Source organism: Pundamilia nyererei, unplaced genomic scaffold (assembly GCF_000239375.1).
Source record: "Pundamilia nyererei isolate P.nyererei 1_Seehausen unplaced genomic scaffold, PunNye1.0 scaffold00006, whole genome shotgun sequence".
In the NCBI taxonomy this organism is placed as follows: domain Eukaryota; kingdom Metazoa; phylum Chordata; class Actinopteri; order Cichliformes; family Cichlidae; genus Pundamilia; species Pundamilia nyererei.
The window spans coordinates 3,172,370-3,189,764 of NW_005187407.1; the positions used below are offsets into that span (position 1 = coordinate 3,172,370).

General features: G+C 41.6%; 1 protein-coding gene across 4 annotated transcripts in view; it reads left to right on the forward strand.

Moving 5' to 3' along the window:
* Positions 1–17,395, forward strand: part of LOC102214451 (uncharacterized) — a 36,965-nt gene that overhangs the window by 14,029 nt on the left and 5,541 nt on the right. For all 4 annotated transcript variants that reach the window (XM_005722081.2, XM_005722083.2, XM_005722082.2 and 1 more), the window contains 7 exons: positions 7,503–7,652; positions 8,396–8,727; positions 8,806–12,249; positions 13,601–14,152; positions 15,617–15,705; positions 16,619–16,840; positions 17,084–17,248. In XM_005722081.2, coding sequence (XP_005722138.1) covers positions 7,503–7,652; positions 8,396–8,727; positions 8,806–12,249; positions 13,601–14,152; positions 15,617–15,705; positions 16,619–16,840; positions 17,084–17,248 — 4,954 coding nt within the window. The remainder of the gene's footprint in view (positions 1–7,502; positions 7,653–8,395; positions 8,728–8,805; positions 12,250–13,600; positions 14,153–15,616; positions 15,706–16,618; positions 16,841–17,083; positions 17,249–17,395) is intronic.

Sequence of the window (17,395 nt, forward strand, 5' to 3'; positions counted from 1 at the left end):
AAGAAAAAGCTTGCAGTGTGTGGTGTAACGATACGGACACATCGTATATACTGACTAATGTATTTTTGTATACTGTACAAACATACATTAGTCAGTCTGGGTGCTCCTCTATTACAGGAAGAGAAAAGTACAAACGAAATGAGCTTCCTCCCTTCAGAGTCACTACAGTTGAAACTACAAAGGCAAATATTTCTGTCGGTTTCTCAAACACTGTTATTGTGTTTGACTATAGAAGAATAAAATACTGCTGCTGCTCCTGCACAAGAGCAACAATTATCTGAATTTTTCAGCGCTTCACCTTACAGAAGCAACGTTACATTTAAATGCCGCAGCGCGACCTTATTTAAATATTTTTGACATTAGAGTTAGTTTTCTGCATGACATTTCTTCGTGATGTGTACTATAAAGCACCAAGCATGGTGCTGCTCTGGGAATCAGGAGGAGCAATGTAAATCTTTGAAAACCCCCCTCTGTTATAGCTGTGTACTGTCACTAGTGGTCAGCACCAAAACAAAAATTAAACACAATAGACACAATAGGAAAAAAAAATTATACTAAAGTTAAATTTAGTTCATTTATATTCATATAGGACCAAATCACAGGAACAGTTACCTCAAGGCACTTTATATTGTAAGATAACGACCCGACAATAATGCAGGGAAAACCGAGAAAACGCCAACAATCAGATGACCCCCAACGAGCAAGAGCTTTGGTGACAGTGGGAAGGAAAAACTCCCTTTTAACAGAAAGACATCTCTGGTAGTACTGGTGAGAAAACCACCACCAACCACTGGAACCAAGTGTGAATCAAGTGCTAAAAACAGTTAAAACTTTCCACTGCCATTGTTTGTTTGTTTTTTCTTTATGATGTGACATTTTTGTGCTTCTTCCTGCTCTGTAGGCTTTTTAGAGGGCTACATGCTTTGGAGCCTCTACGTCAGTTAAATTCCCACAGTCTCTCTCATTATGCAGCCAAAGACCTGCACAACTGAACACCAATAAATCCCACATAACACAATAGTTCTGAGTGGGGTGTACAGTCAGTAGCAAAGGTCTTAGCAAAACCCTTACTAACTTCTAATAGGAACCATTAACCCTAATAAAAAGAGCATATTGTGTCCATTACTCCCTCTGGTGTTGTTTGAAGACTATTAAAAAAAAATCAGATCTGATCCAGATGCACCACATCACTCACTTCTGTCACTCACTTCTTTTGCAAAATAGCGAGATGTTCCAGCTGTTCAGTAGCTTGCTTTATTAGACAGCTAGTTAGCTGATGAGCATTAACATTTGAGTCAGTTCACAACATAAAGTGACTCTGAGCTCAGACTACCAAGATCGTTGTGAAGGAGTCTTTGGAAAATCTTCTCCCCTGTATGAGGTCCATAGCCCCCAAATTTTTGAGAACCCCTGCTGTACAGATTCCTTATGAGATGCTGTGTTTGCATCCATTACAGCTTCCATGCTCTGTGGTAGATGCATTGTATCAACTAGTAAAAAAAGCACCACAGCAGTGCAGCACCATAGGGGTCAAGGGCGTTGCTCAAGGGCACGTCGCTGTTGTGCATCATCACCTTGATCATTTGAAAAGTTTTGTGTAACACTTACATTGACCTCAAATTGATGAACACAAACCCCCCCCCCCACTAAAGACGCATTATTCGCATATTCATGCCAGCACGTGTGTGTTTGAGCTTTTCACAGCTCAGAAATTAGCGCTGGCAGATGAAGCTTCGGTCAGATGAAGAGTTGTCATGCTGTGGAGTTGATGAACTGTGGGAAGGACAGGAGCCCACAGCCACACACAGACGTACACTCGCTCAGAGAATATGCGAATAATGTGATTTTTTTTTTTCATATGTTAATATGGATATCTAAGAAGTACAATGTGTTTTGGAGTTCCTCGTCTTTTTTTCTCTTTTTCTTTCTTTTCTTTTTTTTTTTTTTTTAAAGCTGTTTCCGCTTCTCGGAGGATCAGGAAAAGTTTGCATGTTAGTTCAGTAATTTAATGTTACACCAAGATACAATAACTATTTTGATGGTATTTGTTTTCTCTGTGCGGCAAACAAAATCATTCATCTTATGCTCTGTGTGCGCGTGACCACTCTAACTGTGTGTGTGTGTGTGTGTTTGTTATTGTGTTGATGTCTATATCTCTATTTGTTTTCTGTCATTTTTCCAACCTGCAGTGGCAGAAGGTTCAGTAAGTTAGTCTTTACAGTGTATATCTGTAACCATGGGTAAGAGTTTCACTAATTCCAGGTTACCTTAACTTATGAACAAGGTTTGAGGTATGAGTCATCAAACCCTGTATTTTGGAGAATGTACTTTTTTGGTTTTGATGGGAAAATAAAGTGAAACAAAATTGTTTTGATGCGTCTCCTGTGGTTGGGGTTAGTAAAAGATGCTAGACTGGTTGATAAAATCTCTGGTTAAGCCATCAGGCTGTTGTTATGTTCAGGGAAGAGGTGGTTAGACCTTATAGGGTTAACTGGGGACAGCAACTCACTTCTACCTGAAGTGGGCAATGTGGGGTTAATCAGAACAGAACCATGGACTCTCATCACAGCAGCTCCACAGTCAGCACAGTGTGCCCTGAAAAGGCTGTATATAAAAGATGGACATATCCATCTTTTATCACCCACTATTTTTTAACTCTTGATTTGAAGCCTCGATTTTTAAGTATTGTAGCTGATGCCATCTTGGGTGTGACCATATTTGGAAGAAAGGGTGTCATGATGACTCATCAGAAAACACCAGTAGCATCCATAGGCCCGTTGGATGCTTCATACACAGATATCTGCTTATTAGTGCAGCATATGAATAAGATATTTGAATTTTGCTTTAGTATTAACACAGAAAGCCATTTTATTGTTGTCATTGTTATTATTTGTCAGATACTTGCAATTAAAAATGCATGAACAACAAAAACATGGCGAGATGTCAGCTCAGCGCCTCACATCCGCAGAAGCTGACACAGTAGTGCCGATGAGTTAGCATTATTTTGGATGTTGTTTACTTTTCCTGTTTTCATTTATGCGATGTTTTGTGTTGTTGAGGTAGATTTGCTTGTTCTGTTCTATCTGATTGTGTTTGCGTACGTGTCCATCTCCATCTGAGCTGCGCTTTAGGTTTCATTTTGGCAACGTTGATTGTCTCTAATGTGTTGTTTGTTCGCAGTCCTCCGGCCCTTCTGTTTGTTTATGCAGGGCCAGTTTTGCCCTACGCCACTTGCACAAATAATTATGCTCGCTAATGAAGGGGCCCGCAGCCACGGCACTCAGTAAATGCCTTTCTGATGAGACGCACTAGGAGACAGCAGGTGCAGGGTGGGCCTCCCAGGGACTAAGATTGAAGACCAGGAAGCCAGGGTGCCCCGCCCCTCCACCCCCTCTATTTTTCTATTACTCTCTGGGATTCTGTGTCTTTCTTTCTTGCGCTGTAGTGATTTTCTGGGTGAGCAGACTCATAAAGCACATAGTGCTGTAGCCATGTGAAACATCCCTATATTAAGAAGGAATGCATAAAGATTGCATTCTATTTACAGTATCCTGGGATTTCTTGATGGTTTTTTTGTTTTTTCCCCCAACTAGTTTAAGTGTTAGATTGCATCTTCTTACATAGTAAAAATACTCTTGTGGTATAAACACATCAACGAGATTCCAAGATACATATTTTGATGTAAATTTGTTTGGCTACAGTGCACATTATACTGTTTGTGTCATGTACAAAAATATGGCATTTATTGAAACCATTTTGATGCAGCACAAGAGTCTCCGCTCCATCTTCAGCATCTTACGCTGATGTTTCTTCCTCATCTCTGCTGAAGAAGAATCTTCTGAATCTTTCTCTTCCCCATTTTCATTCTCCCCCTGTGGCTTCCTCAGGCTTTGAGGGCAAACAAATAAACAAAACAAAACATTTATAGACTCAGTGCTCGCATCTTGGCCCCCAAATCCCCGCACTTAGAGCTGAGTGAATGAAGCATGCGGAGAAGGCCCATATGAGATAGACTGAAAGACATTTGGGTTTCTTCCTCTGCAAACTTTCATACCACCCTCCCCTTTCCCCTCTGTCTTTCCAAAAACTTCATAAGCAGTAATACTCTTGTGTACGCATGTGTGAGCAGGAGTGTGAATAAGAGTGAATGGCTGTTAGTATGCGAGTACATGCGTGTGTGTGTGTACGTGTGTGTGAGTTCAGCAATGCGTGTGTGTGTGGCAAGTGGTATATACTGCACATGTGTGCGTGCATTTGCATGTGTGTGTTTGAGCAGGGAGGTGTCAGCTCGCTCCTTGCCACCCCATTTACTGTAGCTGTACCGCTGTGATCACAGACAGATGTATAAATCAAACCTCGCTTGATGGATTCATCAGGGTGGCGAAACGATCGCCTGAGAAGAACTCGCAACTCTCTTAGCATTCTGTGTTCTGACGGAAAGGGTATGCAAAGAGCCTAAATGGATGAACGCTTGATTAATTCTTTGCCGGAGATGTTGGCGACAGCAGGAAATGTGTTTTTGCTTTGACTGTGTTTGCACGGGAATTTACGCACGCGGGGCGTGAGTTATGAGGCCTGAGTTTTGTACCTAAGGCTATTGTGCATAATGACGGCAGGTTGGGAGAACTGCAAGCAGCCGCTAAAGACTTGCTACCTGTGGAGCAAAGACAGCCAATGAGAGAGAGAACGTGTGTGTGTGTGTGTGAGAGAGAGAGAAAAGTGTGTGGATAAAGGCCTAGTCTGAGAAACAGATGCCTATAAACAGTTTGAGAAGAAGATGTAAAGAGTTAAGATGCAAAAAAAGTAAGAGGACAGTTGAAAGAGAGAAAAACACATTTGAGTTTATTGAAAAAGTATTTTTATTTTTTTGAAAAAGCATAGAAATTGTACTCAAAAATGTTGTGTCAACCGTGGGTTCAACCCTATTTTGACTATTCATAGTAATGGTTGCAGGTCAACTGTGTGACAAGTAATCATCAAAGTTTTGATGTTACAGCTGGTTTAAACCAAAAAAGGAGCTCACACAGCTTACGCTGACACCACACAATCGCCAACATAATTTTTCCTTCAGTTGTCGGTGTAAGTGTTGTTTGCCTTCTTTCTTTCTTCTGCGCTTAAGAGCTCGATGCGATGCTGGCAAATAGACAAATCATAATCAAAAAGATCTGCCGGCATCACAGAATATAATCAGCATTTAGGGAAAACACAAAAAAGCATCATGCTGCAAATACAGAAAACTCCACTGCGAAACGCTTCAGAGTTAACAGCATAGAAGCCTAAATGAAACAATAATGAATGAAGGAGAATAACAGCATTCAACCCACTTAAGCTCATTTTGCACTTTGGCAACAATTAGTCCTATCCAGCTATCTTCATCACTTTATTGTGTCTCCTAATAGCCCTCTGTGCTTCCTGCACGTTTATGGTATTTTGTTGTATTTTCTCCTTTTGCAGAATTGGAGTTTTGCTTGGAGTTTTCTTAGTTTGCCTTCGCTTTAGATTTTCTTAAGTTGTAGTCCATTGAGTGCCACTGAGTGCAATTGTCTATTGCTGGAACTTAAGAATAAGGAGCATACAAAATGACCCAATGAACTGCAGTGAAGCATGTAGTAAAAAGCCACAACACTGGCCGTAAATATCAGTTAAATATCTCAGTGCCTGCTGACTTTCCAAGCTCATCATTTTAAGATCACCTCACATTTCAGAATGTAAAGTAAGTTTTCTCACTGATGCTACAGTAAGTGACAGCAAGGACTGTGAATTTAAACTATCTATACAAGAACAAGGACTTTCACCTTTTGGTAAACACGTTACTAAAAAGTCAAATTAAAAGCAAGTCAAGTGAAGGATTTAAAGTAACTAGGTTTCTCGAGGTAAGGCGGCCACCGGTAAGTGCAACAAATGAAATACAGGTTTCAATGTCCATATCCTAAGGTTCATGGAGATAGTTAGCAAGTGGTTTTTATATCTAACATGTTGATAATTTATAAGAAAAGGCAATCTGTGTATCTGGAGGTGGCAGAGGGAGAAAGAGGAGGGGCAGGCAATATGAGTAGTAATTTACTCAGTTAAGAGCCAAATGGCAGACAGACTGTCGCCCTGCGTGTTATCGCAGAGATTCGCACTCTGCTCGTTTTCTGACTATATTTCCGTGTGTGTGTGTGTGTGTGTAGTTTTGAGTGCATATGCACACAGTTGGCTCTTAGCTTCACTAGCATCATCTGATCATTTCTGTGTATATTGTACCATAAATGATGAAGCCTTTATTGCTCTCCTAGATCTCACATGTGCGTACACCAGTTCATGTCGGCTCCTAAACTCGCATCACAGCACACGAGCGCAGGTGAACTCATGTGTGCGTCTGCATGCGTTCGTGCCACGTGCGCGTTTGCTTGTGTGTTTGTACTTATGTGAGTGAATATGTGTGTTTTAACGAATCTTGGGAGGCTTCATTGCACTCATCAGGATATCAGTGTTGAGAAATGGCAGTGTCAGTGAAGTGACAGTTGTGTGTGTGTGTGAGGATTGATGAGCCCGAGTCTGACAGCAGCCATATTGTGGAGCGAGAGAAGGATGGAGGGATGGAGGGAGGAACAGTGGGAGGAGTATTGTGGCCCCCTCATCCTCACAGGTTAATATTGACACAGCCTGGGCAGATACAGCGCCAGAAGCTCTCATCAATCACTTTCAGTGGTCCGATACAAATACACACACTCGCGTGCACAGGCTTAAGCAGTGAGACGGACCACACACACACACACACACGCCGACTGCACAGCAAAGAAATGCATATGCTGAAACGTCATTGGACTGACACGATCTGGCAACACGAGAAGAAATAGGTTTTCATGTCTGCAGCAGACACACACACGAAAGTCAAACTTCCTTTATTAGTTTTACTCTAAATATCTCTTTTGTTTAAAAAGTTCTACTTAAATAAGCACGGCAACAATTTTGAGAACTTTAGAAAACAAACAGTTGTACAGCAAATCTAGATTAATCAAGCAAATATGTTTTCAAAAGTATCACTTTGCACACTTTATAGCATAGCAAATTACGGTTCCCATAACATTGTTGTTAATCATTCCAGAGAGAAAGAAAAAAACAAGTTCCCTTGACAAACAAAACAATTAATTAATGCAACTTTCCATCCATCAATCACTGTGTGTGTCACTGAATTACCATAATCTGTGCATGGTGGCTGTTTTAAGAGCAAACAGTTAATTTCCAAACAATAAATCACAAAGTGTCTCTCTACCCCTCTGTGTGCTTTGACAGCTTCGTCTCTCATTGCTACAGATAAAGGGCTTTTTTTTTCTGAAACCACTCAAGTTTTACTAAATTACATTAAATCATATGTGCAATAAAAGGCAGAGTCTTACAAAGTTTCCTATGTGGCTGTATATAAAAACAGAAAAGGTTCATCATTAATTTGAAGACTTTTTTTTTTTTTTTTACATAGTAGTAAAAATTTAATGTTTGTCCTTTTTTGTCACTTTCAGGACTGGCATGATTATCTGGATGTGCTTAAATCGTTCAGTCACCACCATAGGTTCGATGGTATTGTGGTTCTCTTATCCATCAGTGATTCAGTTCACCATCCCCGCCAGCAGGTGGCTGTCTACTCAAACAACACAGATATCCTGAAACAGGTAAAATATTCATCAGAAGCAACAAATAATCATATGTCACGAATGAAGCATAAAGTGCTTCTTAAATACTCACAGCTCTGTAATGGTGTCTTTAGTAAATTGAATAAATATTAATTTCTTTTTAAATATTTCCCTGACTCTGAAAATAATGTGTCAAAAGAAATACCTTATGAAGGAGACCAGAAACAAGTTTTTTTATTAACTAAAATATGTGCAGCATTAGTGTATAATCACCTGGCATCTCATCCTTTTAATTTTGCTGGTCCAAAAATGCCTGTTTTGTTTTTACTTTTCTTATTACGCTAGGATATGTTTTATGTCATATACATTGAACTAAGCTAAAGTCAAAATATGGAGATTACAGTTGTTTCAAGGCAAACTGCCACGGCTCCTATACCCTCTACAAAATGCCTTGTGTAGAAGATTTAATGACTCGGCTTTAGTTGTAAGGAAATGATTTCTCTTTTAGCACATAAACACAGCGTGGGTAAGTATAAGGGTGCTTAAAACTGCATCTGGTCAGAAGGACCAATAATGCTTTAATAATGCTTTTTTTTCTTAATGTGGCCCTAATACTCCTTCATACAACAGCAACACTGAAAAGCATAGTAGTCAAACTGCTTGTTCTAGAAACTAGACAGATATGTAAGATATGGCCTCAATCTAGTAATCAAACCATTCAAAAAGATGAACTAAATCAAATAAGGATTAGGTGGTATATTTAAACAAGCTTCTCATTGCAGATCTGCTCCGAGCTTGAAGAATCCTCCAGCTGGTCTCTTTCTGGTGAACTGGAGGCTCTGGAGAGTCTTCAGGTTTATCATATTCCACTGAACACCTCTGCATCCTCTGGTTGTCCACCACTGCTCGTGGAGGAGATCCAGGGCATCCTTAAGGACTTTGTCGACCGGCGTAGTTCTGTTTTAGCCTGCCACCCCAGCAGTAGGACTTCTTCCACAGACGGAGTAGCAGGCAGTGTGGAGTTCTCCCAGGGATCGTCTGGCATCAATGACATGGATGGTTCTGATATAGAGAGAGCAGAAGGAGGCAATGGCGACACAGTGGCAATAGCAAGGTAGAATGTCTGAATGTCTACAGTTTTTAGAGAAAACATTATGTTCACTCATACTTTTGTTTTATCTCCTGCAAACAGGGTAATGGGAGATGGTGAAGAGGACGCAGGAGGTGCAGGAGTCAATGTCGGTGGGGAGCTAGTGAGCCCTGACAGCGGAATGACCACCATTCGTAGCAGCCGCTCCTCCAAAGAGAGTTCGATTTTCCTTAGTGATGACAGTCCGGTGGGTGAGGTGATAGCTGGTGGTGGTCCAGCAGCAGGGCCAGGAGGACTCTTTCTGAGAAACCCCTCTCCTTTGGGGTTGTTATCTCTTTCCCCTCCTGTCCCACCAGAGAGGAAGAAACACCGCTCGAGCAGACACAGGAGTGATAACTTTGACCTGTTTCATTTTGACCCGCTGCATAGCAGTGACCAGTCTACGCCAGTAGGAGGAGAAGTGGCAAATTCTGGAGAAACAGGATATGAAGATGAAAGAAGAGCAGGGAGCTCTAGTCTGTCAGAGCTCGATGAGCTAAGCTTTCTTGATTTCTCTGCTCCCAACTCAGTGGGAGGTCTGGAAAGTGGAAATTGTTCAATTGATCGCCGCGGTTCAAGCCATGGGAACGAGATGATTGACACCGTGGTCCCTCCAACCCCGGTCAACAGCCTGGTTGGTAGCCGCCCACCCAGCAGTTGTGGCGTCAGGTTCTTTCCAGAAGATGTTGTTGAAAGGATCAATTGCCTACAGCATAAAGACAGTGTGTCATCTTCTTTGTCGGAGACCTGGGATGAACTGGGCTTTGACACACAAGGAGCATTGTCCTCAAGTGATAATAACATGTGGAATAGACCCAAAGATTCTGAGAGCCCACCTAATATTTTAGAAGAAGTTGGAGGCAAAGACTTAGTGGGTAACATGACAGAAAAGGAAAGCAGACAAGAGATCTTAAAGTCAGAGAATTCCCACCACAAAGGGAAAAGTCTTGAACCTCAGCTTAGTTTGATCACAGAGCAGACTGAATGCTATGAAAACTGGAAGGATGAGTGGAAACCTATTACTTTGGATGATCTCCAACTGACGCCACCAGAGGAAGACTTAACTGGAAGAGGCAAACCTGCTATTATTGGAGCACAAGAAAGAGCAGCTTTGGCCACAAAGAAAACAATCCTGAACACTTTAACACCGGACACATCTAAAGAAGAGGACGAGGGGGTCCACAGAAAAAAAAGGGAGCAACAGATGGAGCTTTTAGACTTCTGGACGTACTCTGCACAGAAAGGATTTCTTAAATCTGATAGCGGGACCACCACGTCTTACCCCGAATCGCTGGATATGTGGAATATGACAATCCGGGATGACAGTTTATCACCTCTCACAACCCCTGAGAACTTATCTCAAAACTCTGGTTCTTTCTGTGGACTGAACACCAATATCAAGGGTGGAACATCTGTAGAAAATCCACTGGGATACTCAGATGGTGGAATGGAGATGTGGAACACCACCATACAGGAAGACAGCTCTTCCGCAATGACGACTCCAGAAGCACCTGAAAATGGAAAGGACCTTAGTCACATGGATTCAGTGGATGCCACTGACACTGTTGGGACACATGCCAACAAAAAGGAAGAAGAAGACAATTTAGAAGAGAAGAGTGATCCATGTGAAGCATTTAAGCAGACGCCTGAAGTTGTGAAAATAGTCATCGAGGCTGCAGAGGGCACAATGCAGAGTGAAGAAACAGAAGGCATCGATGTACAAGGTGCTCAGAGTCGCAAGAACTCTGCAGATGATGACGATGACACATCCACCTATGAGGGCACTGACGTGTGGCAGTTACCCATCTGTGGCATGGTGACCTCCACCTCTGAATATGACAACGTAGGAGCAGGTACATGGAGCCTGGCATCCTCCCCTGACACCTCTGGCTGCCCTGTAGCAGACATGATACAGCTTGAGGAGCAGTCTAGCCCTTTTATAGCTGTGAGCAAACCCATTCTGACAGATCAGAGAGTAGATATCACAAATAAAGAACAGCCAGACGACCAAGTGTTTCTGTTTGAGGCAGCCAGTGAGATGGGTGGCCGAAGCAGAGAAGGATCAGAGGAGACTGAGTGGATAGAGCAACCCAGAGATCATTCCCCATTTCTTCTGGTCAACTGCTCCGCTGGCACTCGGCAAATTTCACAGTATCCAGAGGAAGCTGCTGAACCACAAATCCAGGCTGACCAAACATTATTCCCAGCCTATGTGACGACCAATGAAGGTGAGCATGCCACAGAAAGTCAGGTGGGAGCTACAGATGGGAGCAGAAGACATGTAGATGGAAAAACAACAGAAACTGTATCTCTGAGCTCCAGTCCTGGTGGAGAGAAGGACCTAATGGAAAACCCAGACAGTGGTTGCACAGATAGTCCAGATGAACTTGGCCTAGAAATGGAATACATCATCGTATCTGGCACGGTAAAAGAAGCTACAAGAGAGTGCCTTGACAGACCTAAACGGAGTGAAAGGCAATCAAAGGCAACAAAAAAGTCCCTGGAGACATTTAGCATGCTGTCATATGCAGCCTCGGTACTGCAACGTCAGGCCCAGGCCGCAAAACAAAATTATAACAAAGAAACACTGCCAAGTAAGTTACACCAAGTCAGAGGAACTGACAGTGCTCCCAATGCAGACCAAAATCAACCTGTTGAATCAACTCCCTACGAAGCAACTCGTGATAGTGCAACTGACTGTCACGTGGTTCCAGAAATTATCAGTCCCAGCCAATCGAAAAATGACTCGGAAGCTTTTCATCAGTCTGATTCAAGACCAACAAGCTCCAGTCAGTCAGAAGGAAATTATGACAGTGAGTCAAGCATTGTGCCCCGCAGTGTGTCTCCATCATTAAGATATCCATCAGATCACTTCTTGAAAACCAGAGAGGAGGTTTATGTCCACTCACAGATCTCAATGGAAGATTCAGACGAAGGCGGGGAGACGCCACCCGCTCCTTCTCCATGTCCTGCTTCCTTGGGTGACTTCCAAGTCTGGGGGGCTCAGTTAAGGAGAAAGGACACATCCCAAACCACGTCGGAGCCACAATCCCCTGTGCTTACCAACAGTTCGGCCTCTCATGCCAGCTCTCTGATTGGCACCCCAGTAAATGAAACAAGTGTTTGCATTGACAAAAGACTAGGATTACCATTTTCTGGAGATTTAATGGAAGAGGAAAATGACGTTGAGGAGCAGGATGAGGAAACCAACACACTAGAGAATGCTGTCCTTCCAAAATGGACTTCAGAAGTGCAAAGAGAGAGGGAAGAAAGACAAGAGTTTGCATCTTCAGACCTGCTGAGCTTTAGTGATGACTTAATTGGAGGGTCTTCATTTCAGCAAGCAGGATTACAAACACATGAGCCAAAGACAGATGGGTTTCCACTGAGCAGAGTGGATTACCGTGATGGACGACCTATAAGGACTGAAGATTGGGATAAATGGTCTATTGGACAACAGCCTGGAAACACTGGAGCTTCACAAGATAATTATTTACCTGATTTAAGGTAAGAAACACAATCCAAATGCATATGCTTTCCAAATACTCCGGAGTTAGAGGTGACTTCATTTGTGTTGAGTAGAGAAGATATAGAAGTAATTCTGCAGCACTCTGTCTTCTTTACTTGATAGACTTTTCTATTCTCAGGCTGCTAACGGCAAATAAATGAAAATGCCTGCGCACACCGACCTGTATCTCTCTCTCATTCACACACACGCAACTCACACACAGGCAGCACTCCTTCCTTTCACTTTCCCTTAATTCTTTTAGTTTCAAAAGTTTTCTCAATGAAGTCTTTTAGATAACTGAACATAACTGAACTCACGAGCCAGAAGGAACACCTAAGCACCAGAGTCTGGTGTGTGTATGGACGGATGGAAGGATGAGTGACTGACAGAGGATAAGAGCCTGAAGGGACTATGTTTGTTTATAATATGTGAGTGTGAGTGAGAAAGAAGCAAACCTTGCGTGTGAATGGATGCATATCTCATGTGTTTAGCAGCCTGGTTTGATCTGCAGCTCTGTGTGTTTTTGAGTGTGTTTATAAATCTGTTTATGCCTCATTAGATATGCATTACCTGCCTCATTACAGCTGCAGACCCACCACAGCTAATGGAAACAGCTCCCTTAGCTCTCTTGCAAGGTGTTAGCATTGTGCGTGTGTGTGTGTGTGTGTGCGTGTGTTCATTCATGCACTGGTACCTTTAGCTTCAATAGTTCTTTAGTAAATAAATCAATAGAATATACTGTCTATGAAGTGGAGCCTGTTCTGTATTTCAGAGAATTACAAATATATCTTTGGCCTACAATGTTGAAGACATTTTATTTCATTCTCTTTATTGCTGATTTTAAACACTGATGAAATAGTCCTGTTGGGTTAGGTTTAGTTTCACAAAACACAATGTAAATGTCCTTAAGCGCTAATCAATGTATGCAAATATACATCTTAAAAAAAAGAACAACTGGATTTTTCTCTGCTTATTCTATAGTTTTTATAGTCATCTTTGCTTCCTTCCTTTTCCAGAGACATATTTGTGTTTTTTGGCACATTACCGCCACCTGTTGATTGGTAGAAAAATGGCTGAAATTTAAATCTTGTCACCCTGGTACCCATGAACATGCATTTGTGTCTTTGCACGTTTAGAGAAAAATAAACAAACAAAAAAAGGGTAATGTAGCCTTCAAGGGCCCCAAATTTTCTTAATGATATATTATCACTCCACTTTTTAGGTGTTTGGTTTATGAATGGACAGACTAAAAACATTGTAGAGATAAAAAAGTATAACTGTGACTCTGTATGTATTAATTCTGAATATTTTTCCACTCTCTCTTCAATTATCCCCTTTTTCCTTTAAAAGAAGACACCAAGACATAACATCACAAGTGTCGTCCCACCCTGCTCAAGAAAATGCTGCATACCAGTGGTCCGGACAACAGAACACAACTCAGGGTCAAACCCAGTATGGCTATAACTATCATCACATCGATCAAAGAACTGAAAACCAGTGCACCTATCCAGCCTTTGTAGAGAGCAAATCCAGCCGACAGCAGGATGCCACTGACGTCTATGCCGAGTTTACAACTGATGCCACGGCTACAAAATACAGATACGAGCAGACTGAGAACTGTTTTGAAGCTGGAGATAAATCTCCAAACCACTTGAGTGACACACACTTCAGGTGTCAGGACACAGCTGAAAGTCAGTATATAGTTGCCTCCACTTCTTTGTGCACTTCTGACTTCCAATACTCTCAATATCCAGCTAACAGCCAGGGTCAGTATGAGTCTCAGTCAGACCATGCTCATTATCAGTCTGAAGGGAAGCCTTTCTATCAATCAGATGTCCACACTGAGACAGAGGATCACGCACGGTATGTGCTGGAGGGATATGTTCATTTTCCCCTGTCAAGGTGAGCTTTCATTTATGCAGACTCAGTCAGCACAGCAGGTTATTCACTGTGTAAAACCTCAGTTTTTACTCTTTTCTGGAATTTAAGCTGTACTACTTTCATTAGCTAAGAGTCAGACCCTTCTTATGTCTACCCCTTGCTTAGTAAAGATTTTCTATCACTGGTCTTTTTAAACAGACTAGAAAAAAATCACATGCAATGTTGTTTTGAACCACAAGGTGGCAGCATAGATCAATCTTGTAGTTCTTTTTTTAGTGGTCAAAGCAGCAAGGCTCATATTCTTCTCATCATTCTCTTTACTCATGTTTTAGGCTAAATGTGTTTTTGCACTAAAAACCATAAGAACTGGAAAATGAAAATGGTCCAGTGGTCTCAAATTTTGTTTACTACGTAGAACCCAAATCTGACTCCACTGCACTTGTATAAGGCATTACAAGGATCAAGGACATTGCAGTATTATCCAAAGCACGAAAAGCATAGTAGTTCCAATGTAAAGAGTGACTGCACCATATTATAGGTTTTATACATTTAAAAAAATGATTATATAAGCAGAAATGGGGTCATTTCTAATGTACAGTTAGCAAAATATAGTCCTTTATGTACATATAGTAGTGAATATGTAGATAAATATACCTGTAAGGGTTTTTAAGGGAAGGTTTTAAAAAAACAAAAGTCAAGTTGTGTAATCAGTCTCTAGGTTGTATGCATGTGTTTCACATGTGGCTGTGCATGCATCCTGTTCATTTCAGTATGTGTGTGATTATTGCAGGTCAGATTTTTCATAATGGTTTGTGTTTTGCTCCACTTTGTAATTCTGATAATGTGCGGCCTCTTTGGGATACACAGCTCTCCCCTGTCTTTCATTTGGTTTGTGTGCCTGTGAGTTTCCATACACGCACAATAGGCTTTTCAATAATCAAGTGGTCATGTGACTTGATAGTGGGGAGAGAGGTTCAGTCACTCGTGTTCAGAGAAGACAGGTTGAGAGAAAGGTAGAAGCCCATAAGATGGAGGTTTTGTTAAAGGGAAAAAGAAAACCTTTTGCACATCTGTGCATATAATCATATGTAAGTGCTCTCTCTATGTTGCTTCTCTCTATTGTTAGAGGCCTTATTCAAATCAGGGTCTGTTAGAGGGGCTTTAGTTTAGGGAGGGGGGAGCTTCCAACACTGCTCAGCATTGTTTCTTCAGCCCACACGTGCAGCTTGGGAATGAAGCAGTGAGTGCGTTTCTCTCTGTCTGCTTTGTCACTTCTAAATTATTTCATGTCCTGAGTCAAACAAACACATTTTACACTCGCTCGGATTCAGTGTCATGGGAACAGTTAGTGCTTTTCACTATATAGATGATTGTATTTGGCTTGTTTGGCCCAATACTTTGTGTAGTTGTGCCTCTGGTGGCAGTGGTTGTAGCAATGATAATTTATGTTGTGGCTCACTATTGTATTTCTGAGCCTGTGAGCAGACACTCCCAACAGGAAGTTGGTGCAGCTGGGATGATGATGAAGATGGCATCCAATGAAGACGCTACAGATGACAAGGAAAACAAAGAAGGTAATTAAACACAAAGTTAAACGTTTGCATTGTTTGCGTGATTTTCTATAAATTTGATTGTACTGTGCACAATTGCATTTCTTTATATTTTACTTCTGCGGAGACAAACAGTAGTTCTGCAAACATCTGTGGACATTCACTGCACTTTCACTTAATTTCAGTCCCCTCATTGTACCTCATCATTTTCACAGGAACTGTTTGTTTGTTAACACTTAACACTGACTGAATCATTCATTTTAAATGATGTCTTCATTACTTTGTTACTAGCAGCCCTGTCACAGAGGTACATAATCTGCCCCCATTTCTTTAAATAACAAAGTTTGACAGGCTTAAAATGGTATTCTGTGCCAGCAAGGTGAATCACTTATAACCTGTTAAATGACGTGGTACTAGAGAGGAGAGTATGTCAGTTAGTCAAACCTCAGACTGCTTGGGAAAAAATTTCTCACACACTCAAATATCCTCGAGGCGTTTAAGAGCTAGTTCAGTGTTCCACCCCCACAATGAGCACCGCATTCTTCCTCGTCAATCTATGTGTTCTGTTGACTCAGAAAAGGCATTTAACTGCGTCCCACGCAATATCCTTTTGGGGTGTTTCAGGAGTATAGAGCATCTGGCTCAATGCTAAAAGCCATTTAATCACTTTCAACCAAAGCATTGCCATCAATAAGACCATGGTTCTCAGCCTGAAGAGAGTGCCCATTCAGATGGATGGACAGACAGACATTTTAATCAAAAGGATTCTTCATTTAGGAGGATTTACCAAAGATCCTTAAAATGAATTTTTTGTTGATTTAAAATAAATAAATAAAAACATTTATTTTCATATAAGGTGTTCATATGATAATCTTTAAATGATCAAAAAATGAAAGTGGAAAAAAAAAGTTATAAACAAATGACTTTCTCTGCACAGACCAGCCCTCCTCAGCTGATATATCTGGCGGGTCCAATCAAAGAAGAAAGCTGGCAGCTCCACCAATGAACGTGTCCCTGGACCACAGTGAGGGGTCTCTTCTTTCAGAAGACACCCTGGATACAGAGGATGACGGCTTGGATACTGGGGATGACCTGGATGTCAACTTAGATGAGTTGGACACACCTGACGAGGCCGACTCACTGGAACTTAATAAACATGGTGACAGCAGACACATTCTCATTGGAACAGCCACAATTAAAAAATACAAAGACTATTTTACAGGTTTTTTACAGCATGCAATTTTTACAGATAGGAGTTAAGGGTAAAATGTGAAAAAAGTAAAGACACAGCTTGTCAGTCTCGTGTCAAAACTACTGGCCCATCAGCTCTCCACTATATGTTGTCTATTAAATTAAAATCAAACTGTTAATATGTATTTGATTCGATCTTATGTCACCTCAGGGGACTCAGAGGAGTCCGTTTTGGGTGCCGGAGCGGCATCAAGAGATCCAGGCCACAGAGCAGCAGAGGAAAGCAGGCTGTGGAGGAGCGTGGTGATCGGAGAGCAGGAGCACCGCATTGATATGAAGTGCATTGAACCCTACAAAAGAGTCATTTCTCATGGAGGTACGTAAACACAGCTACGACAGCTTTCAGTTGATAGCATTGGATGAGCCTCCCTTGCAGTTATCTTGCTGTTTCTCATCTTTTTAGTTGAATCATACAACTAAAGTGTGTGTGTGTGTGTGTGTGTGTGTGTGTGTGTGTGTGTGT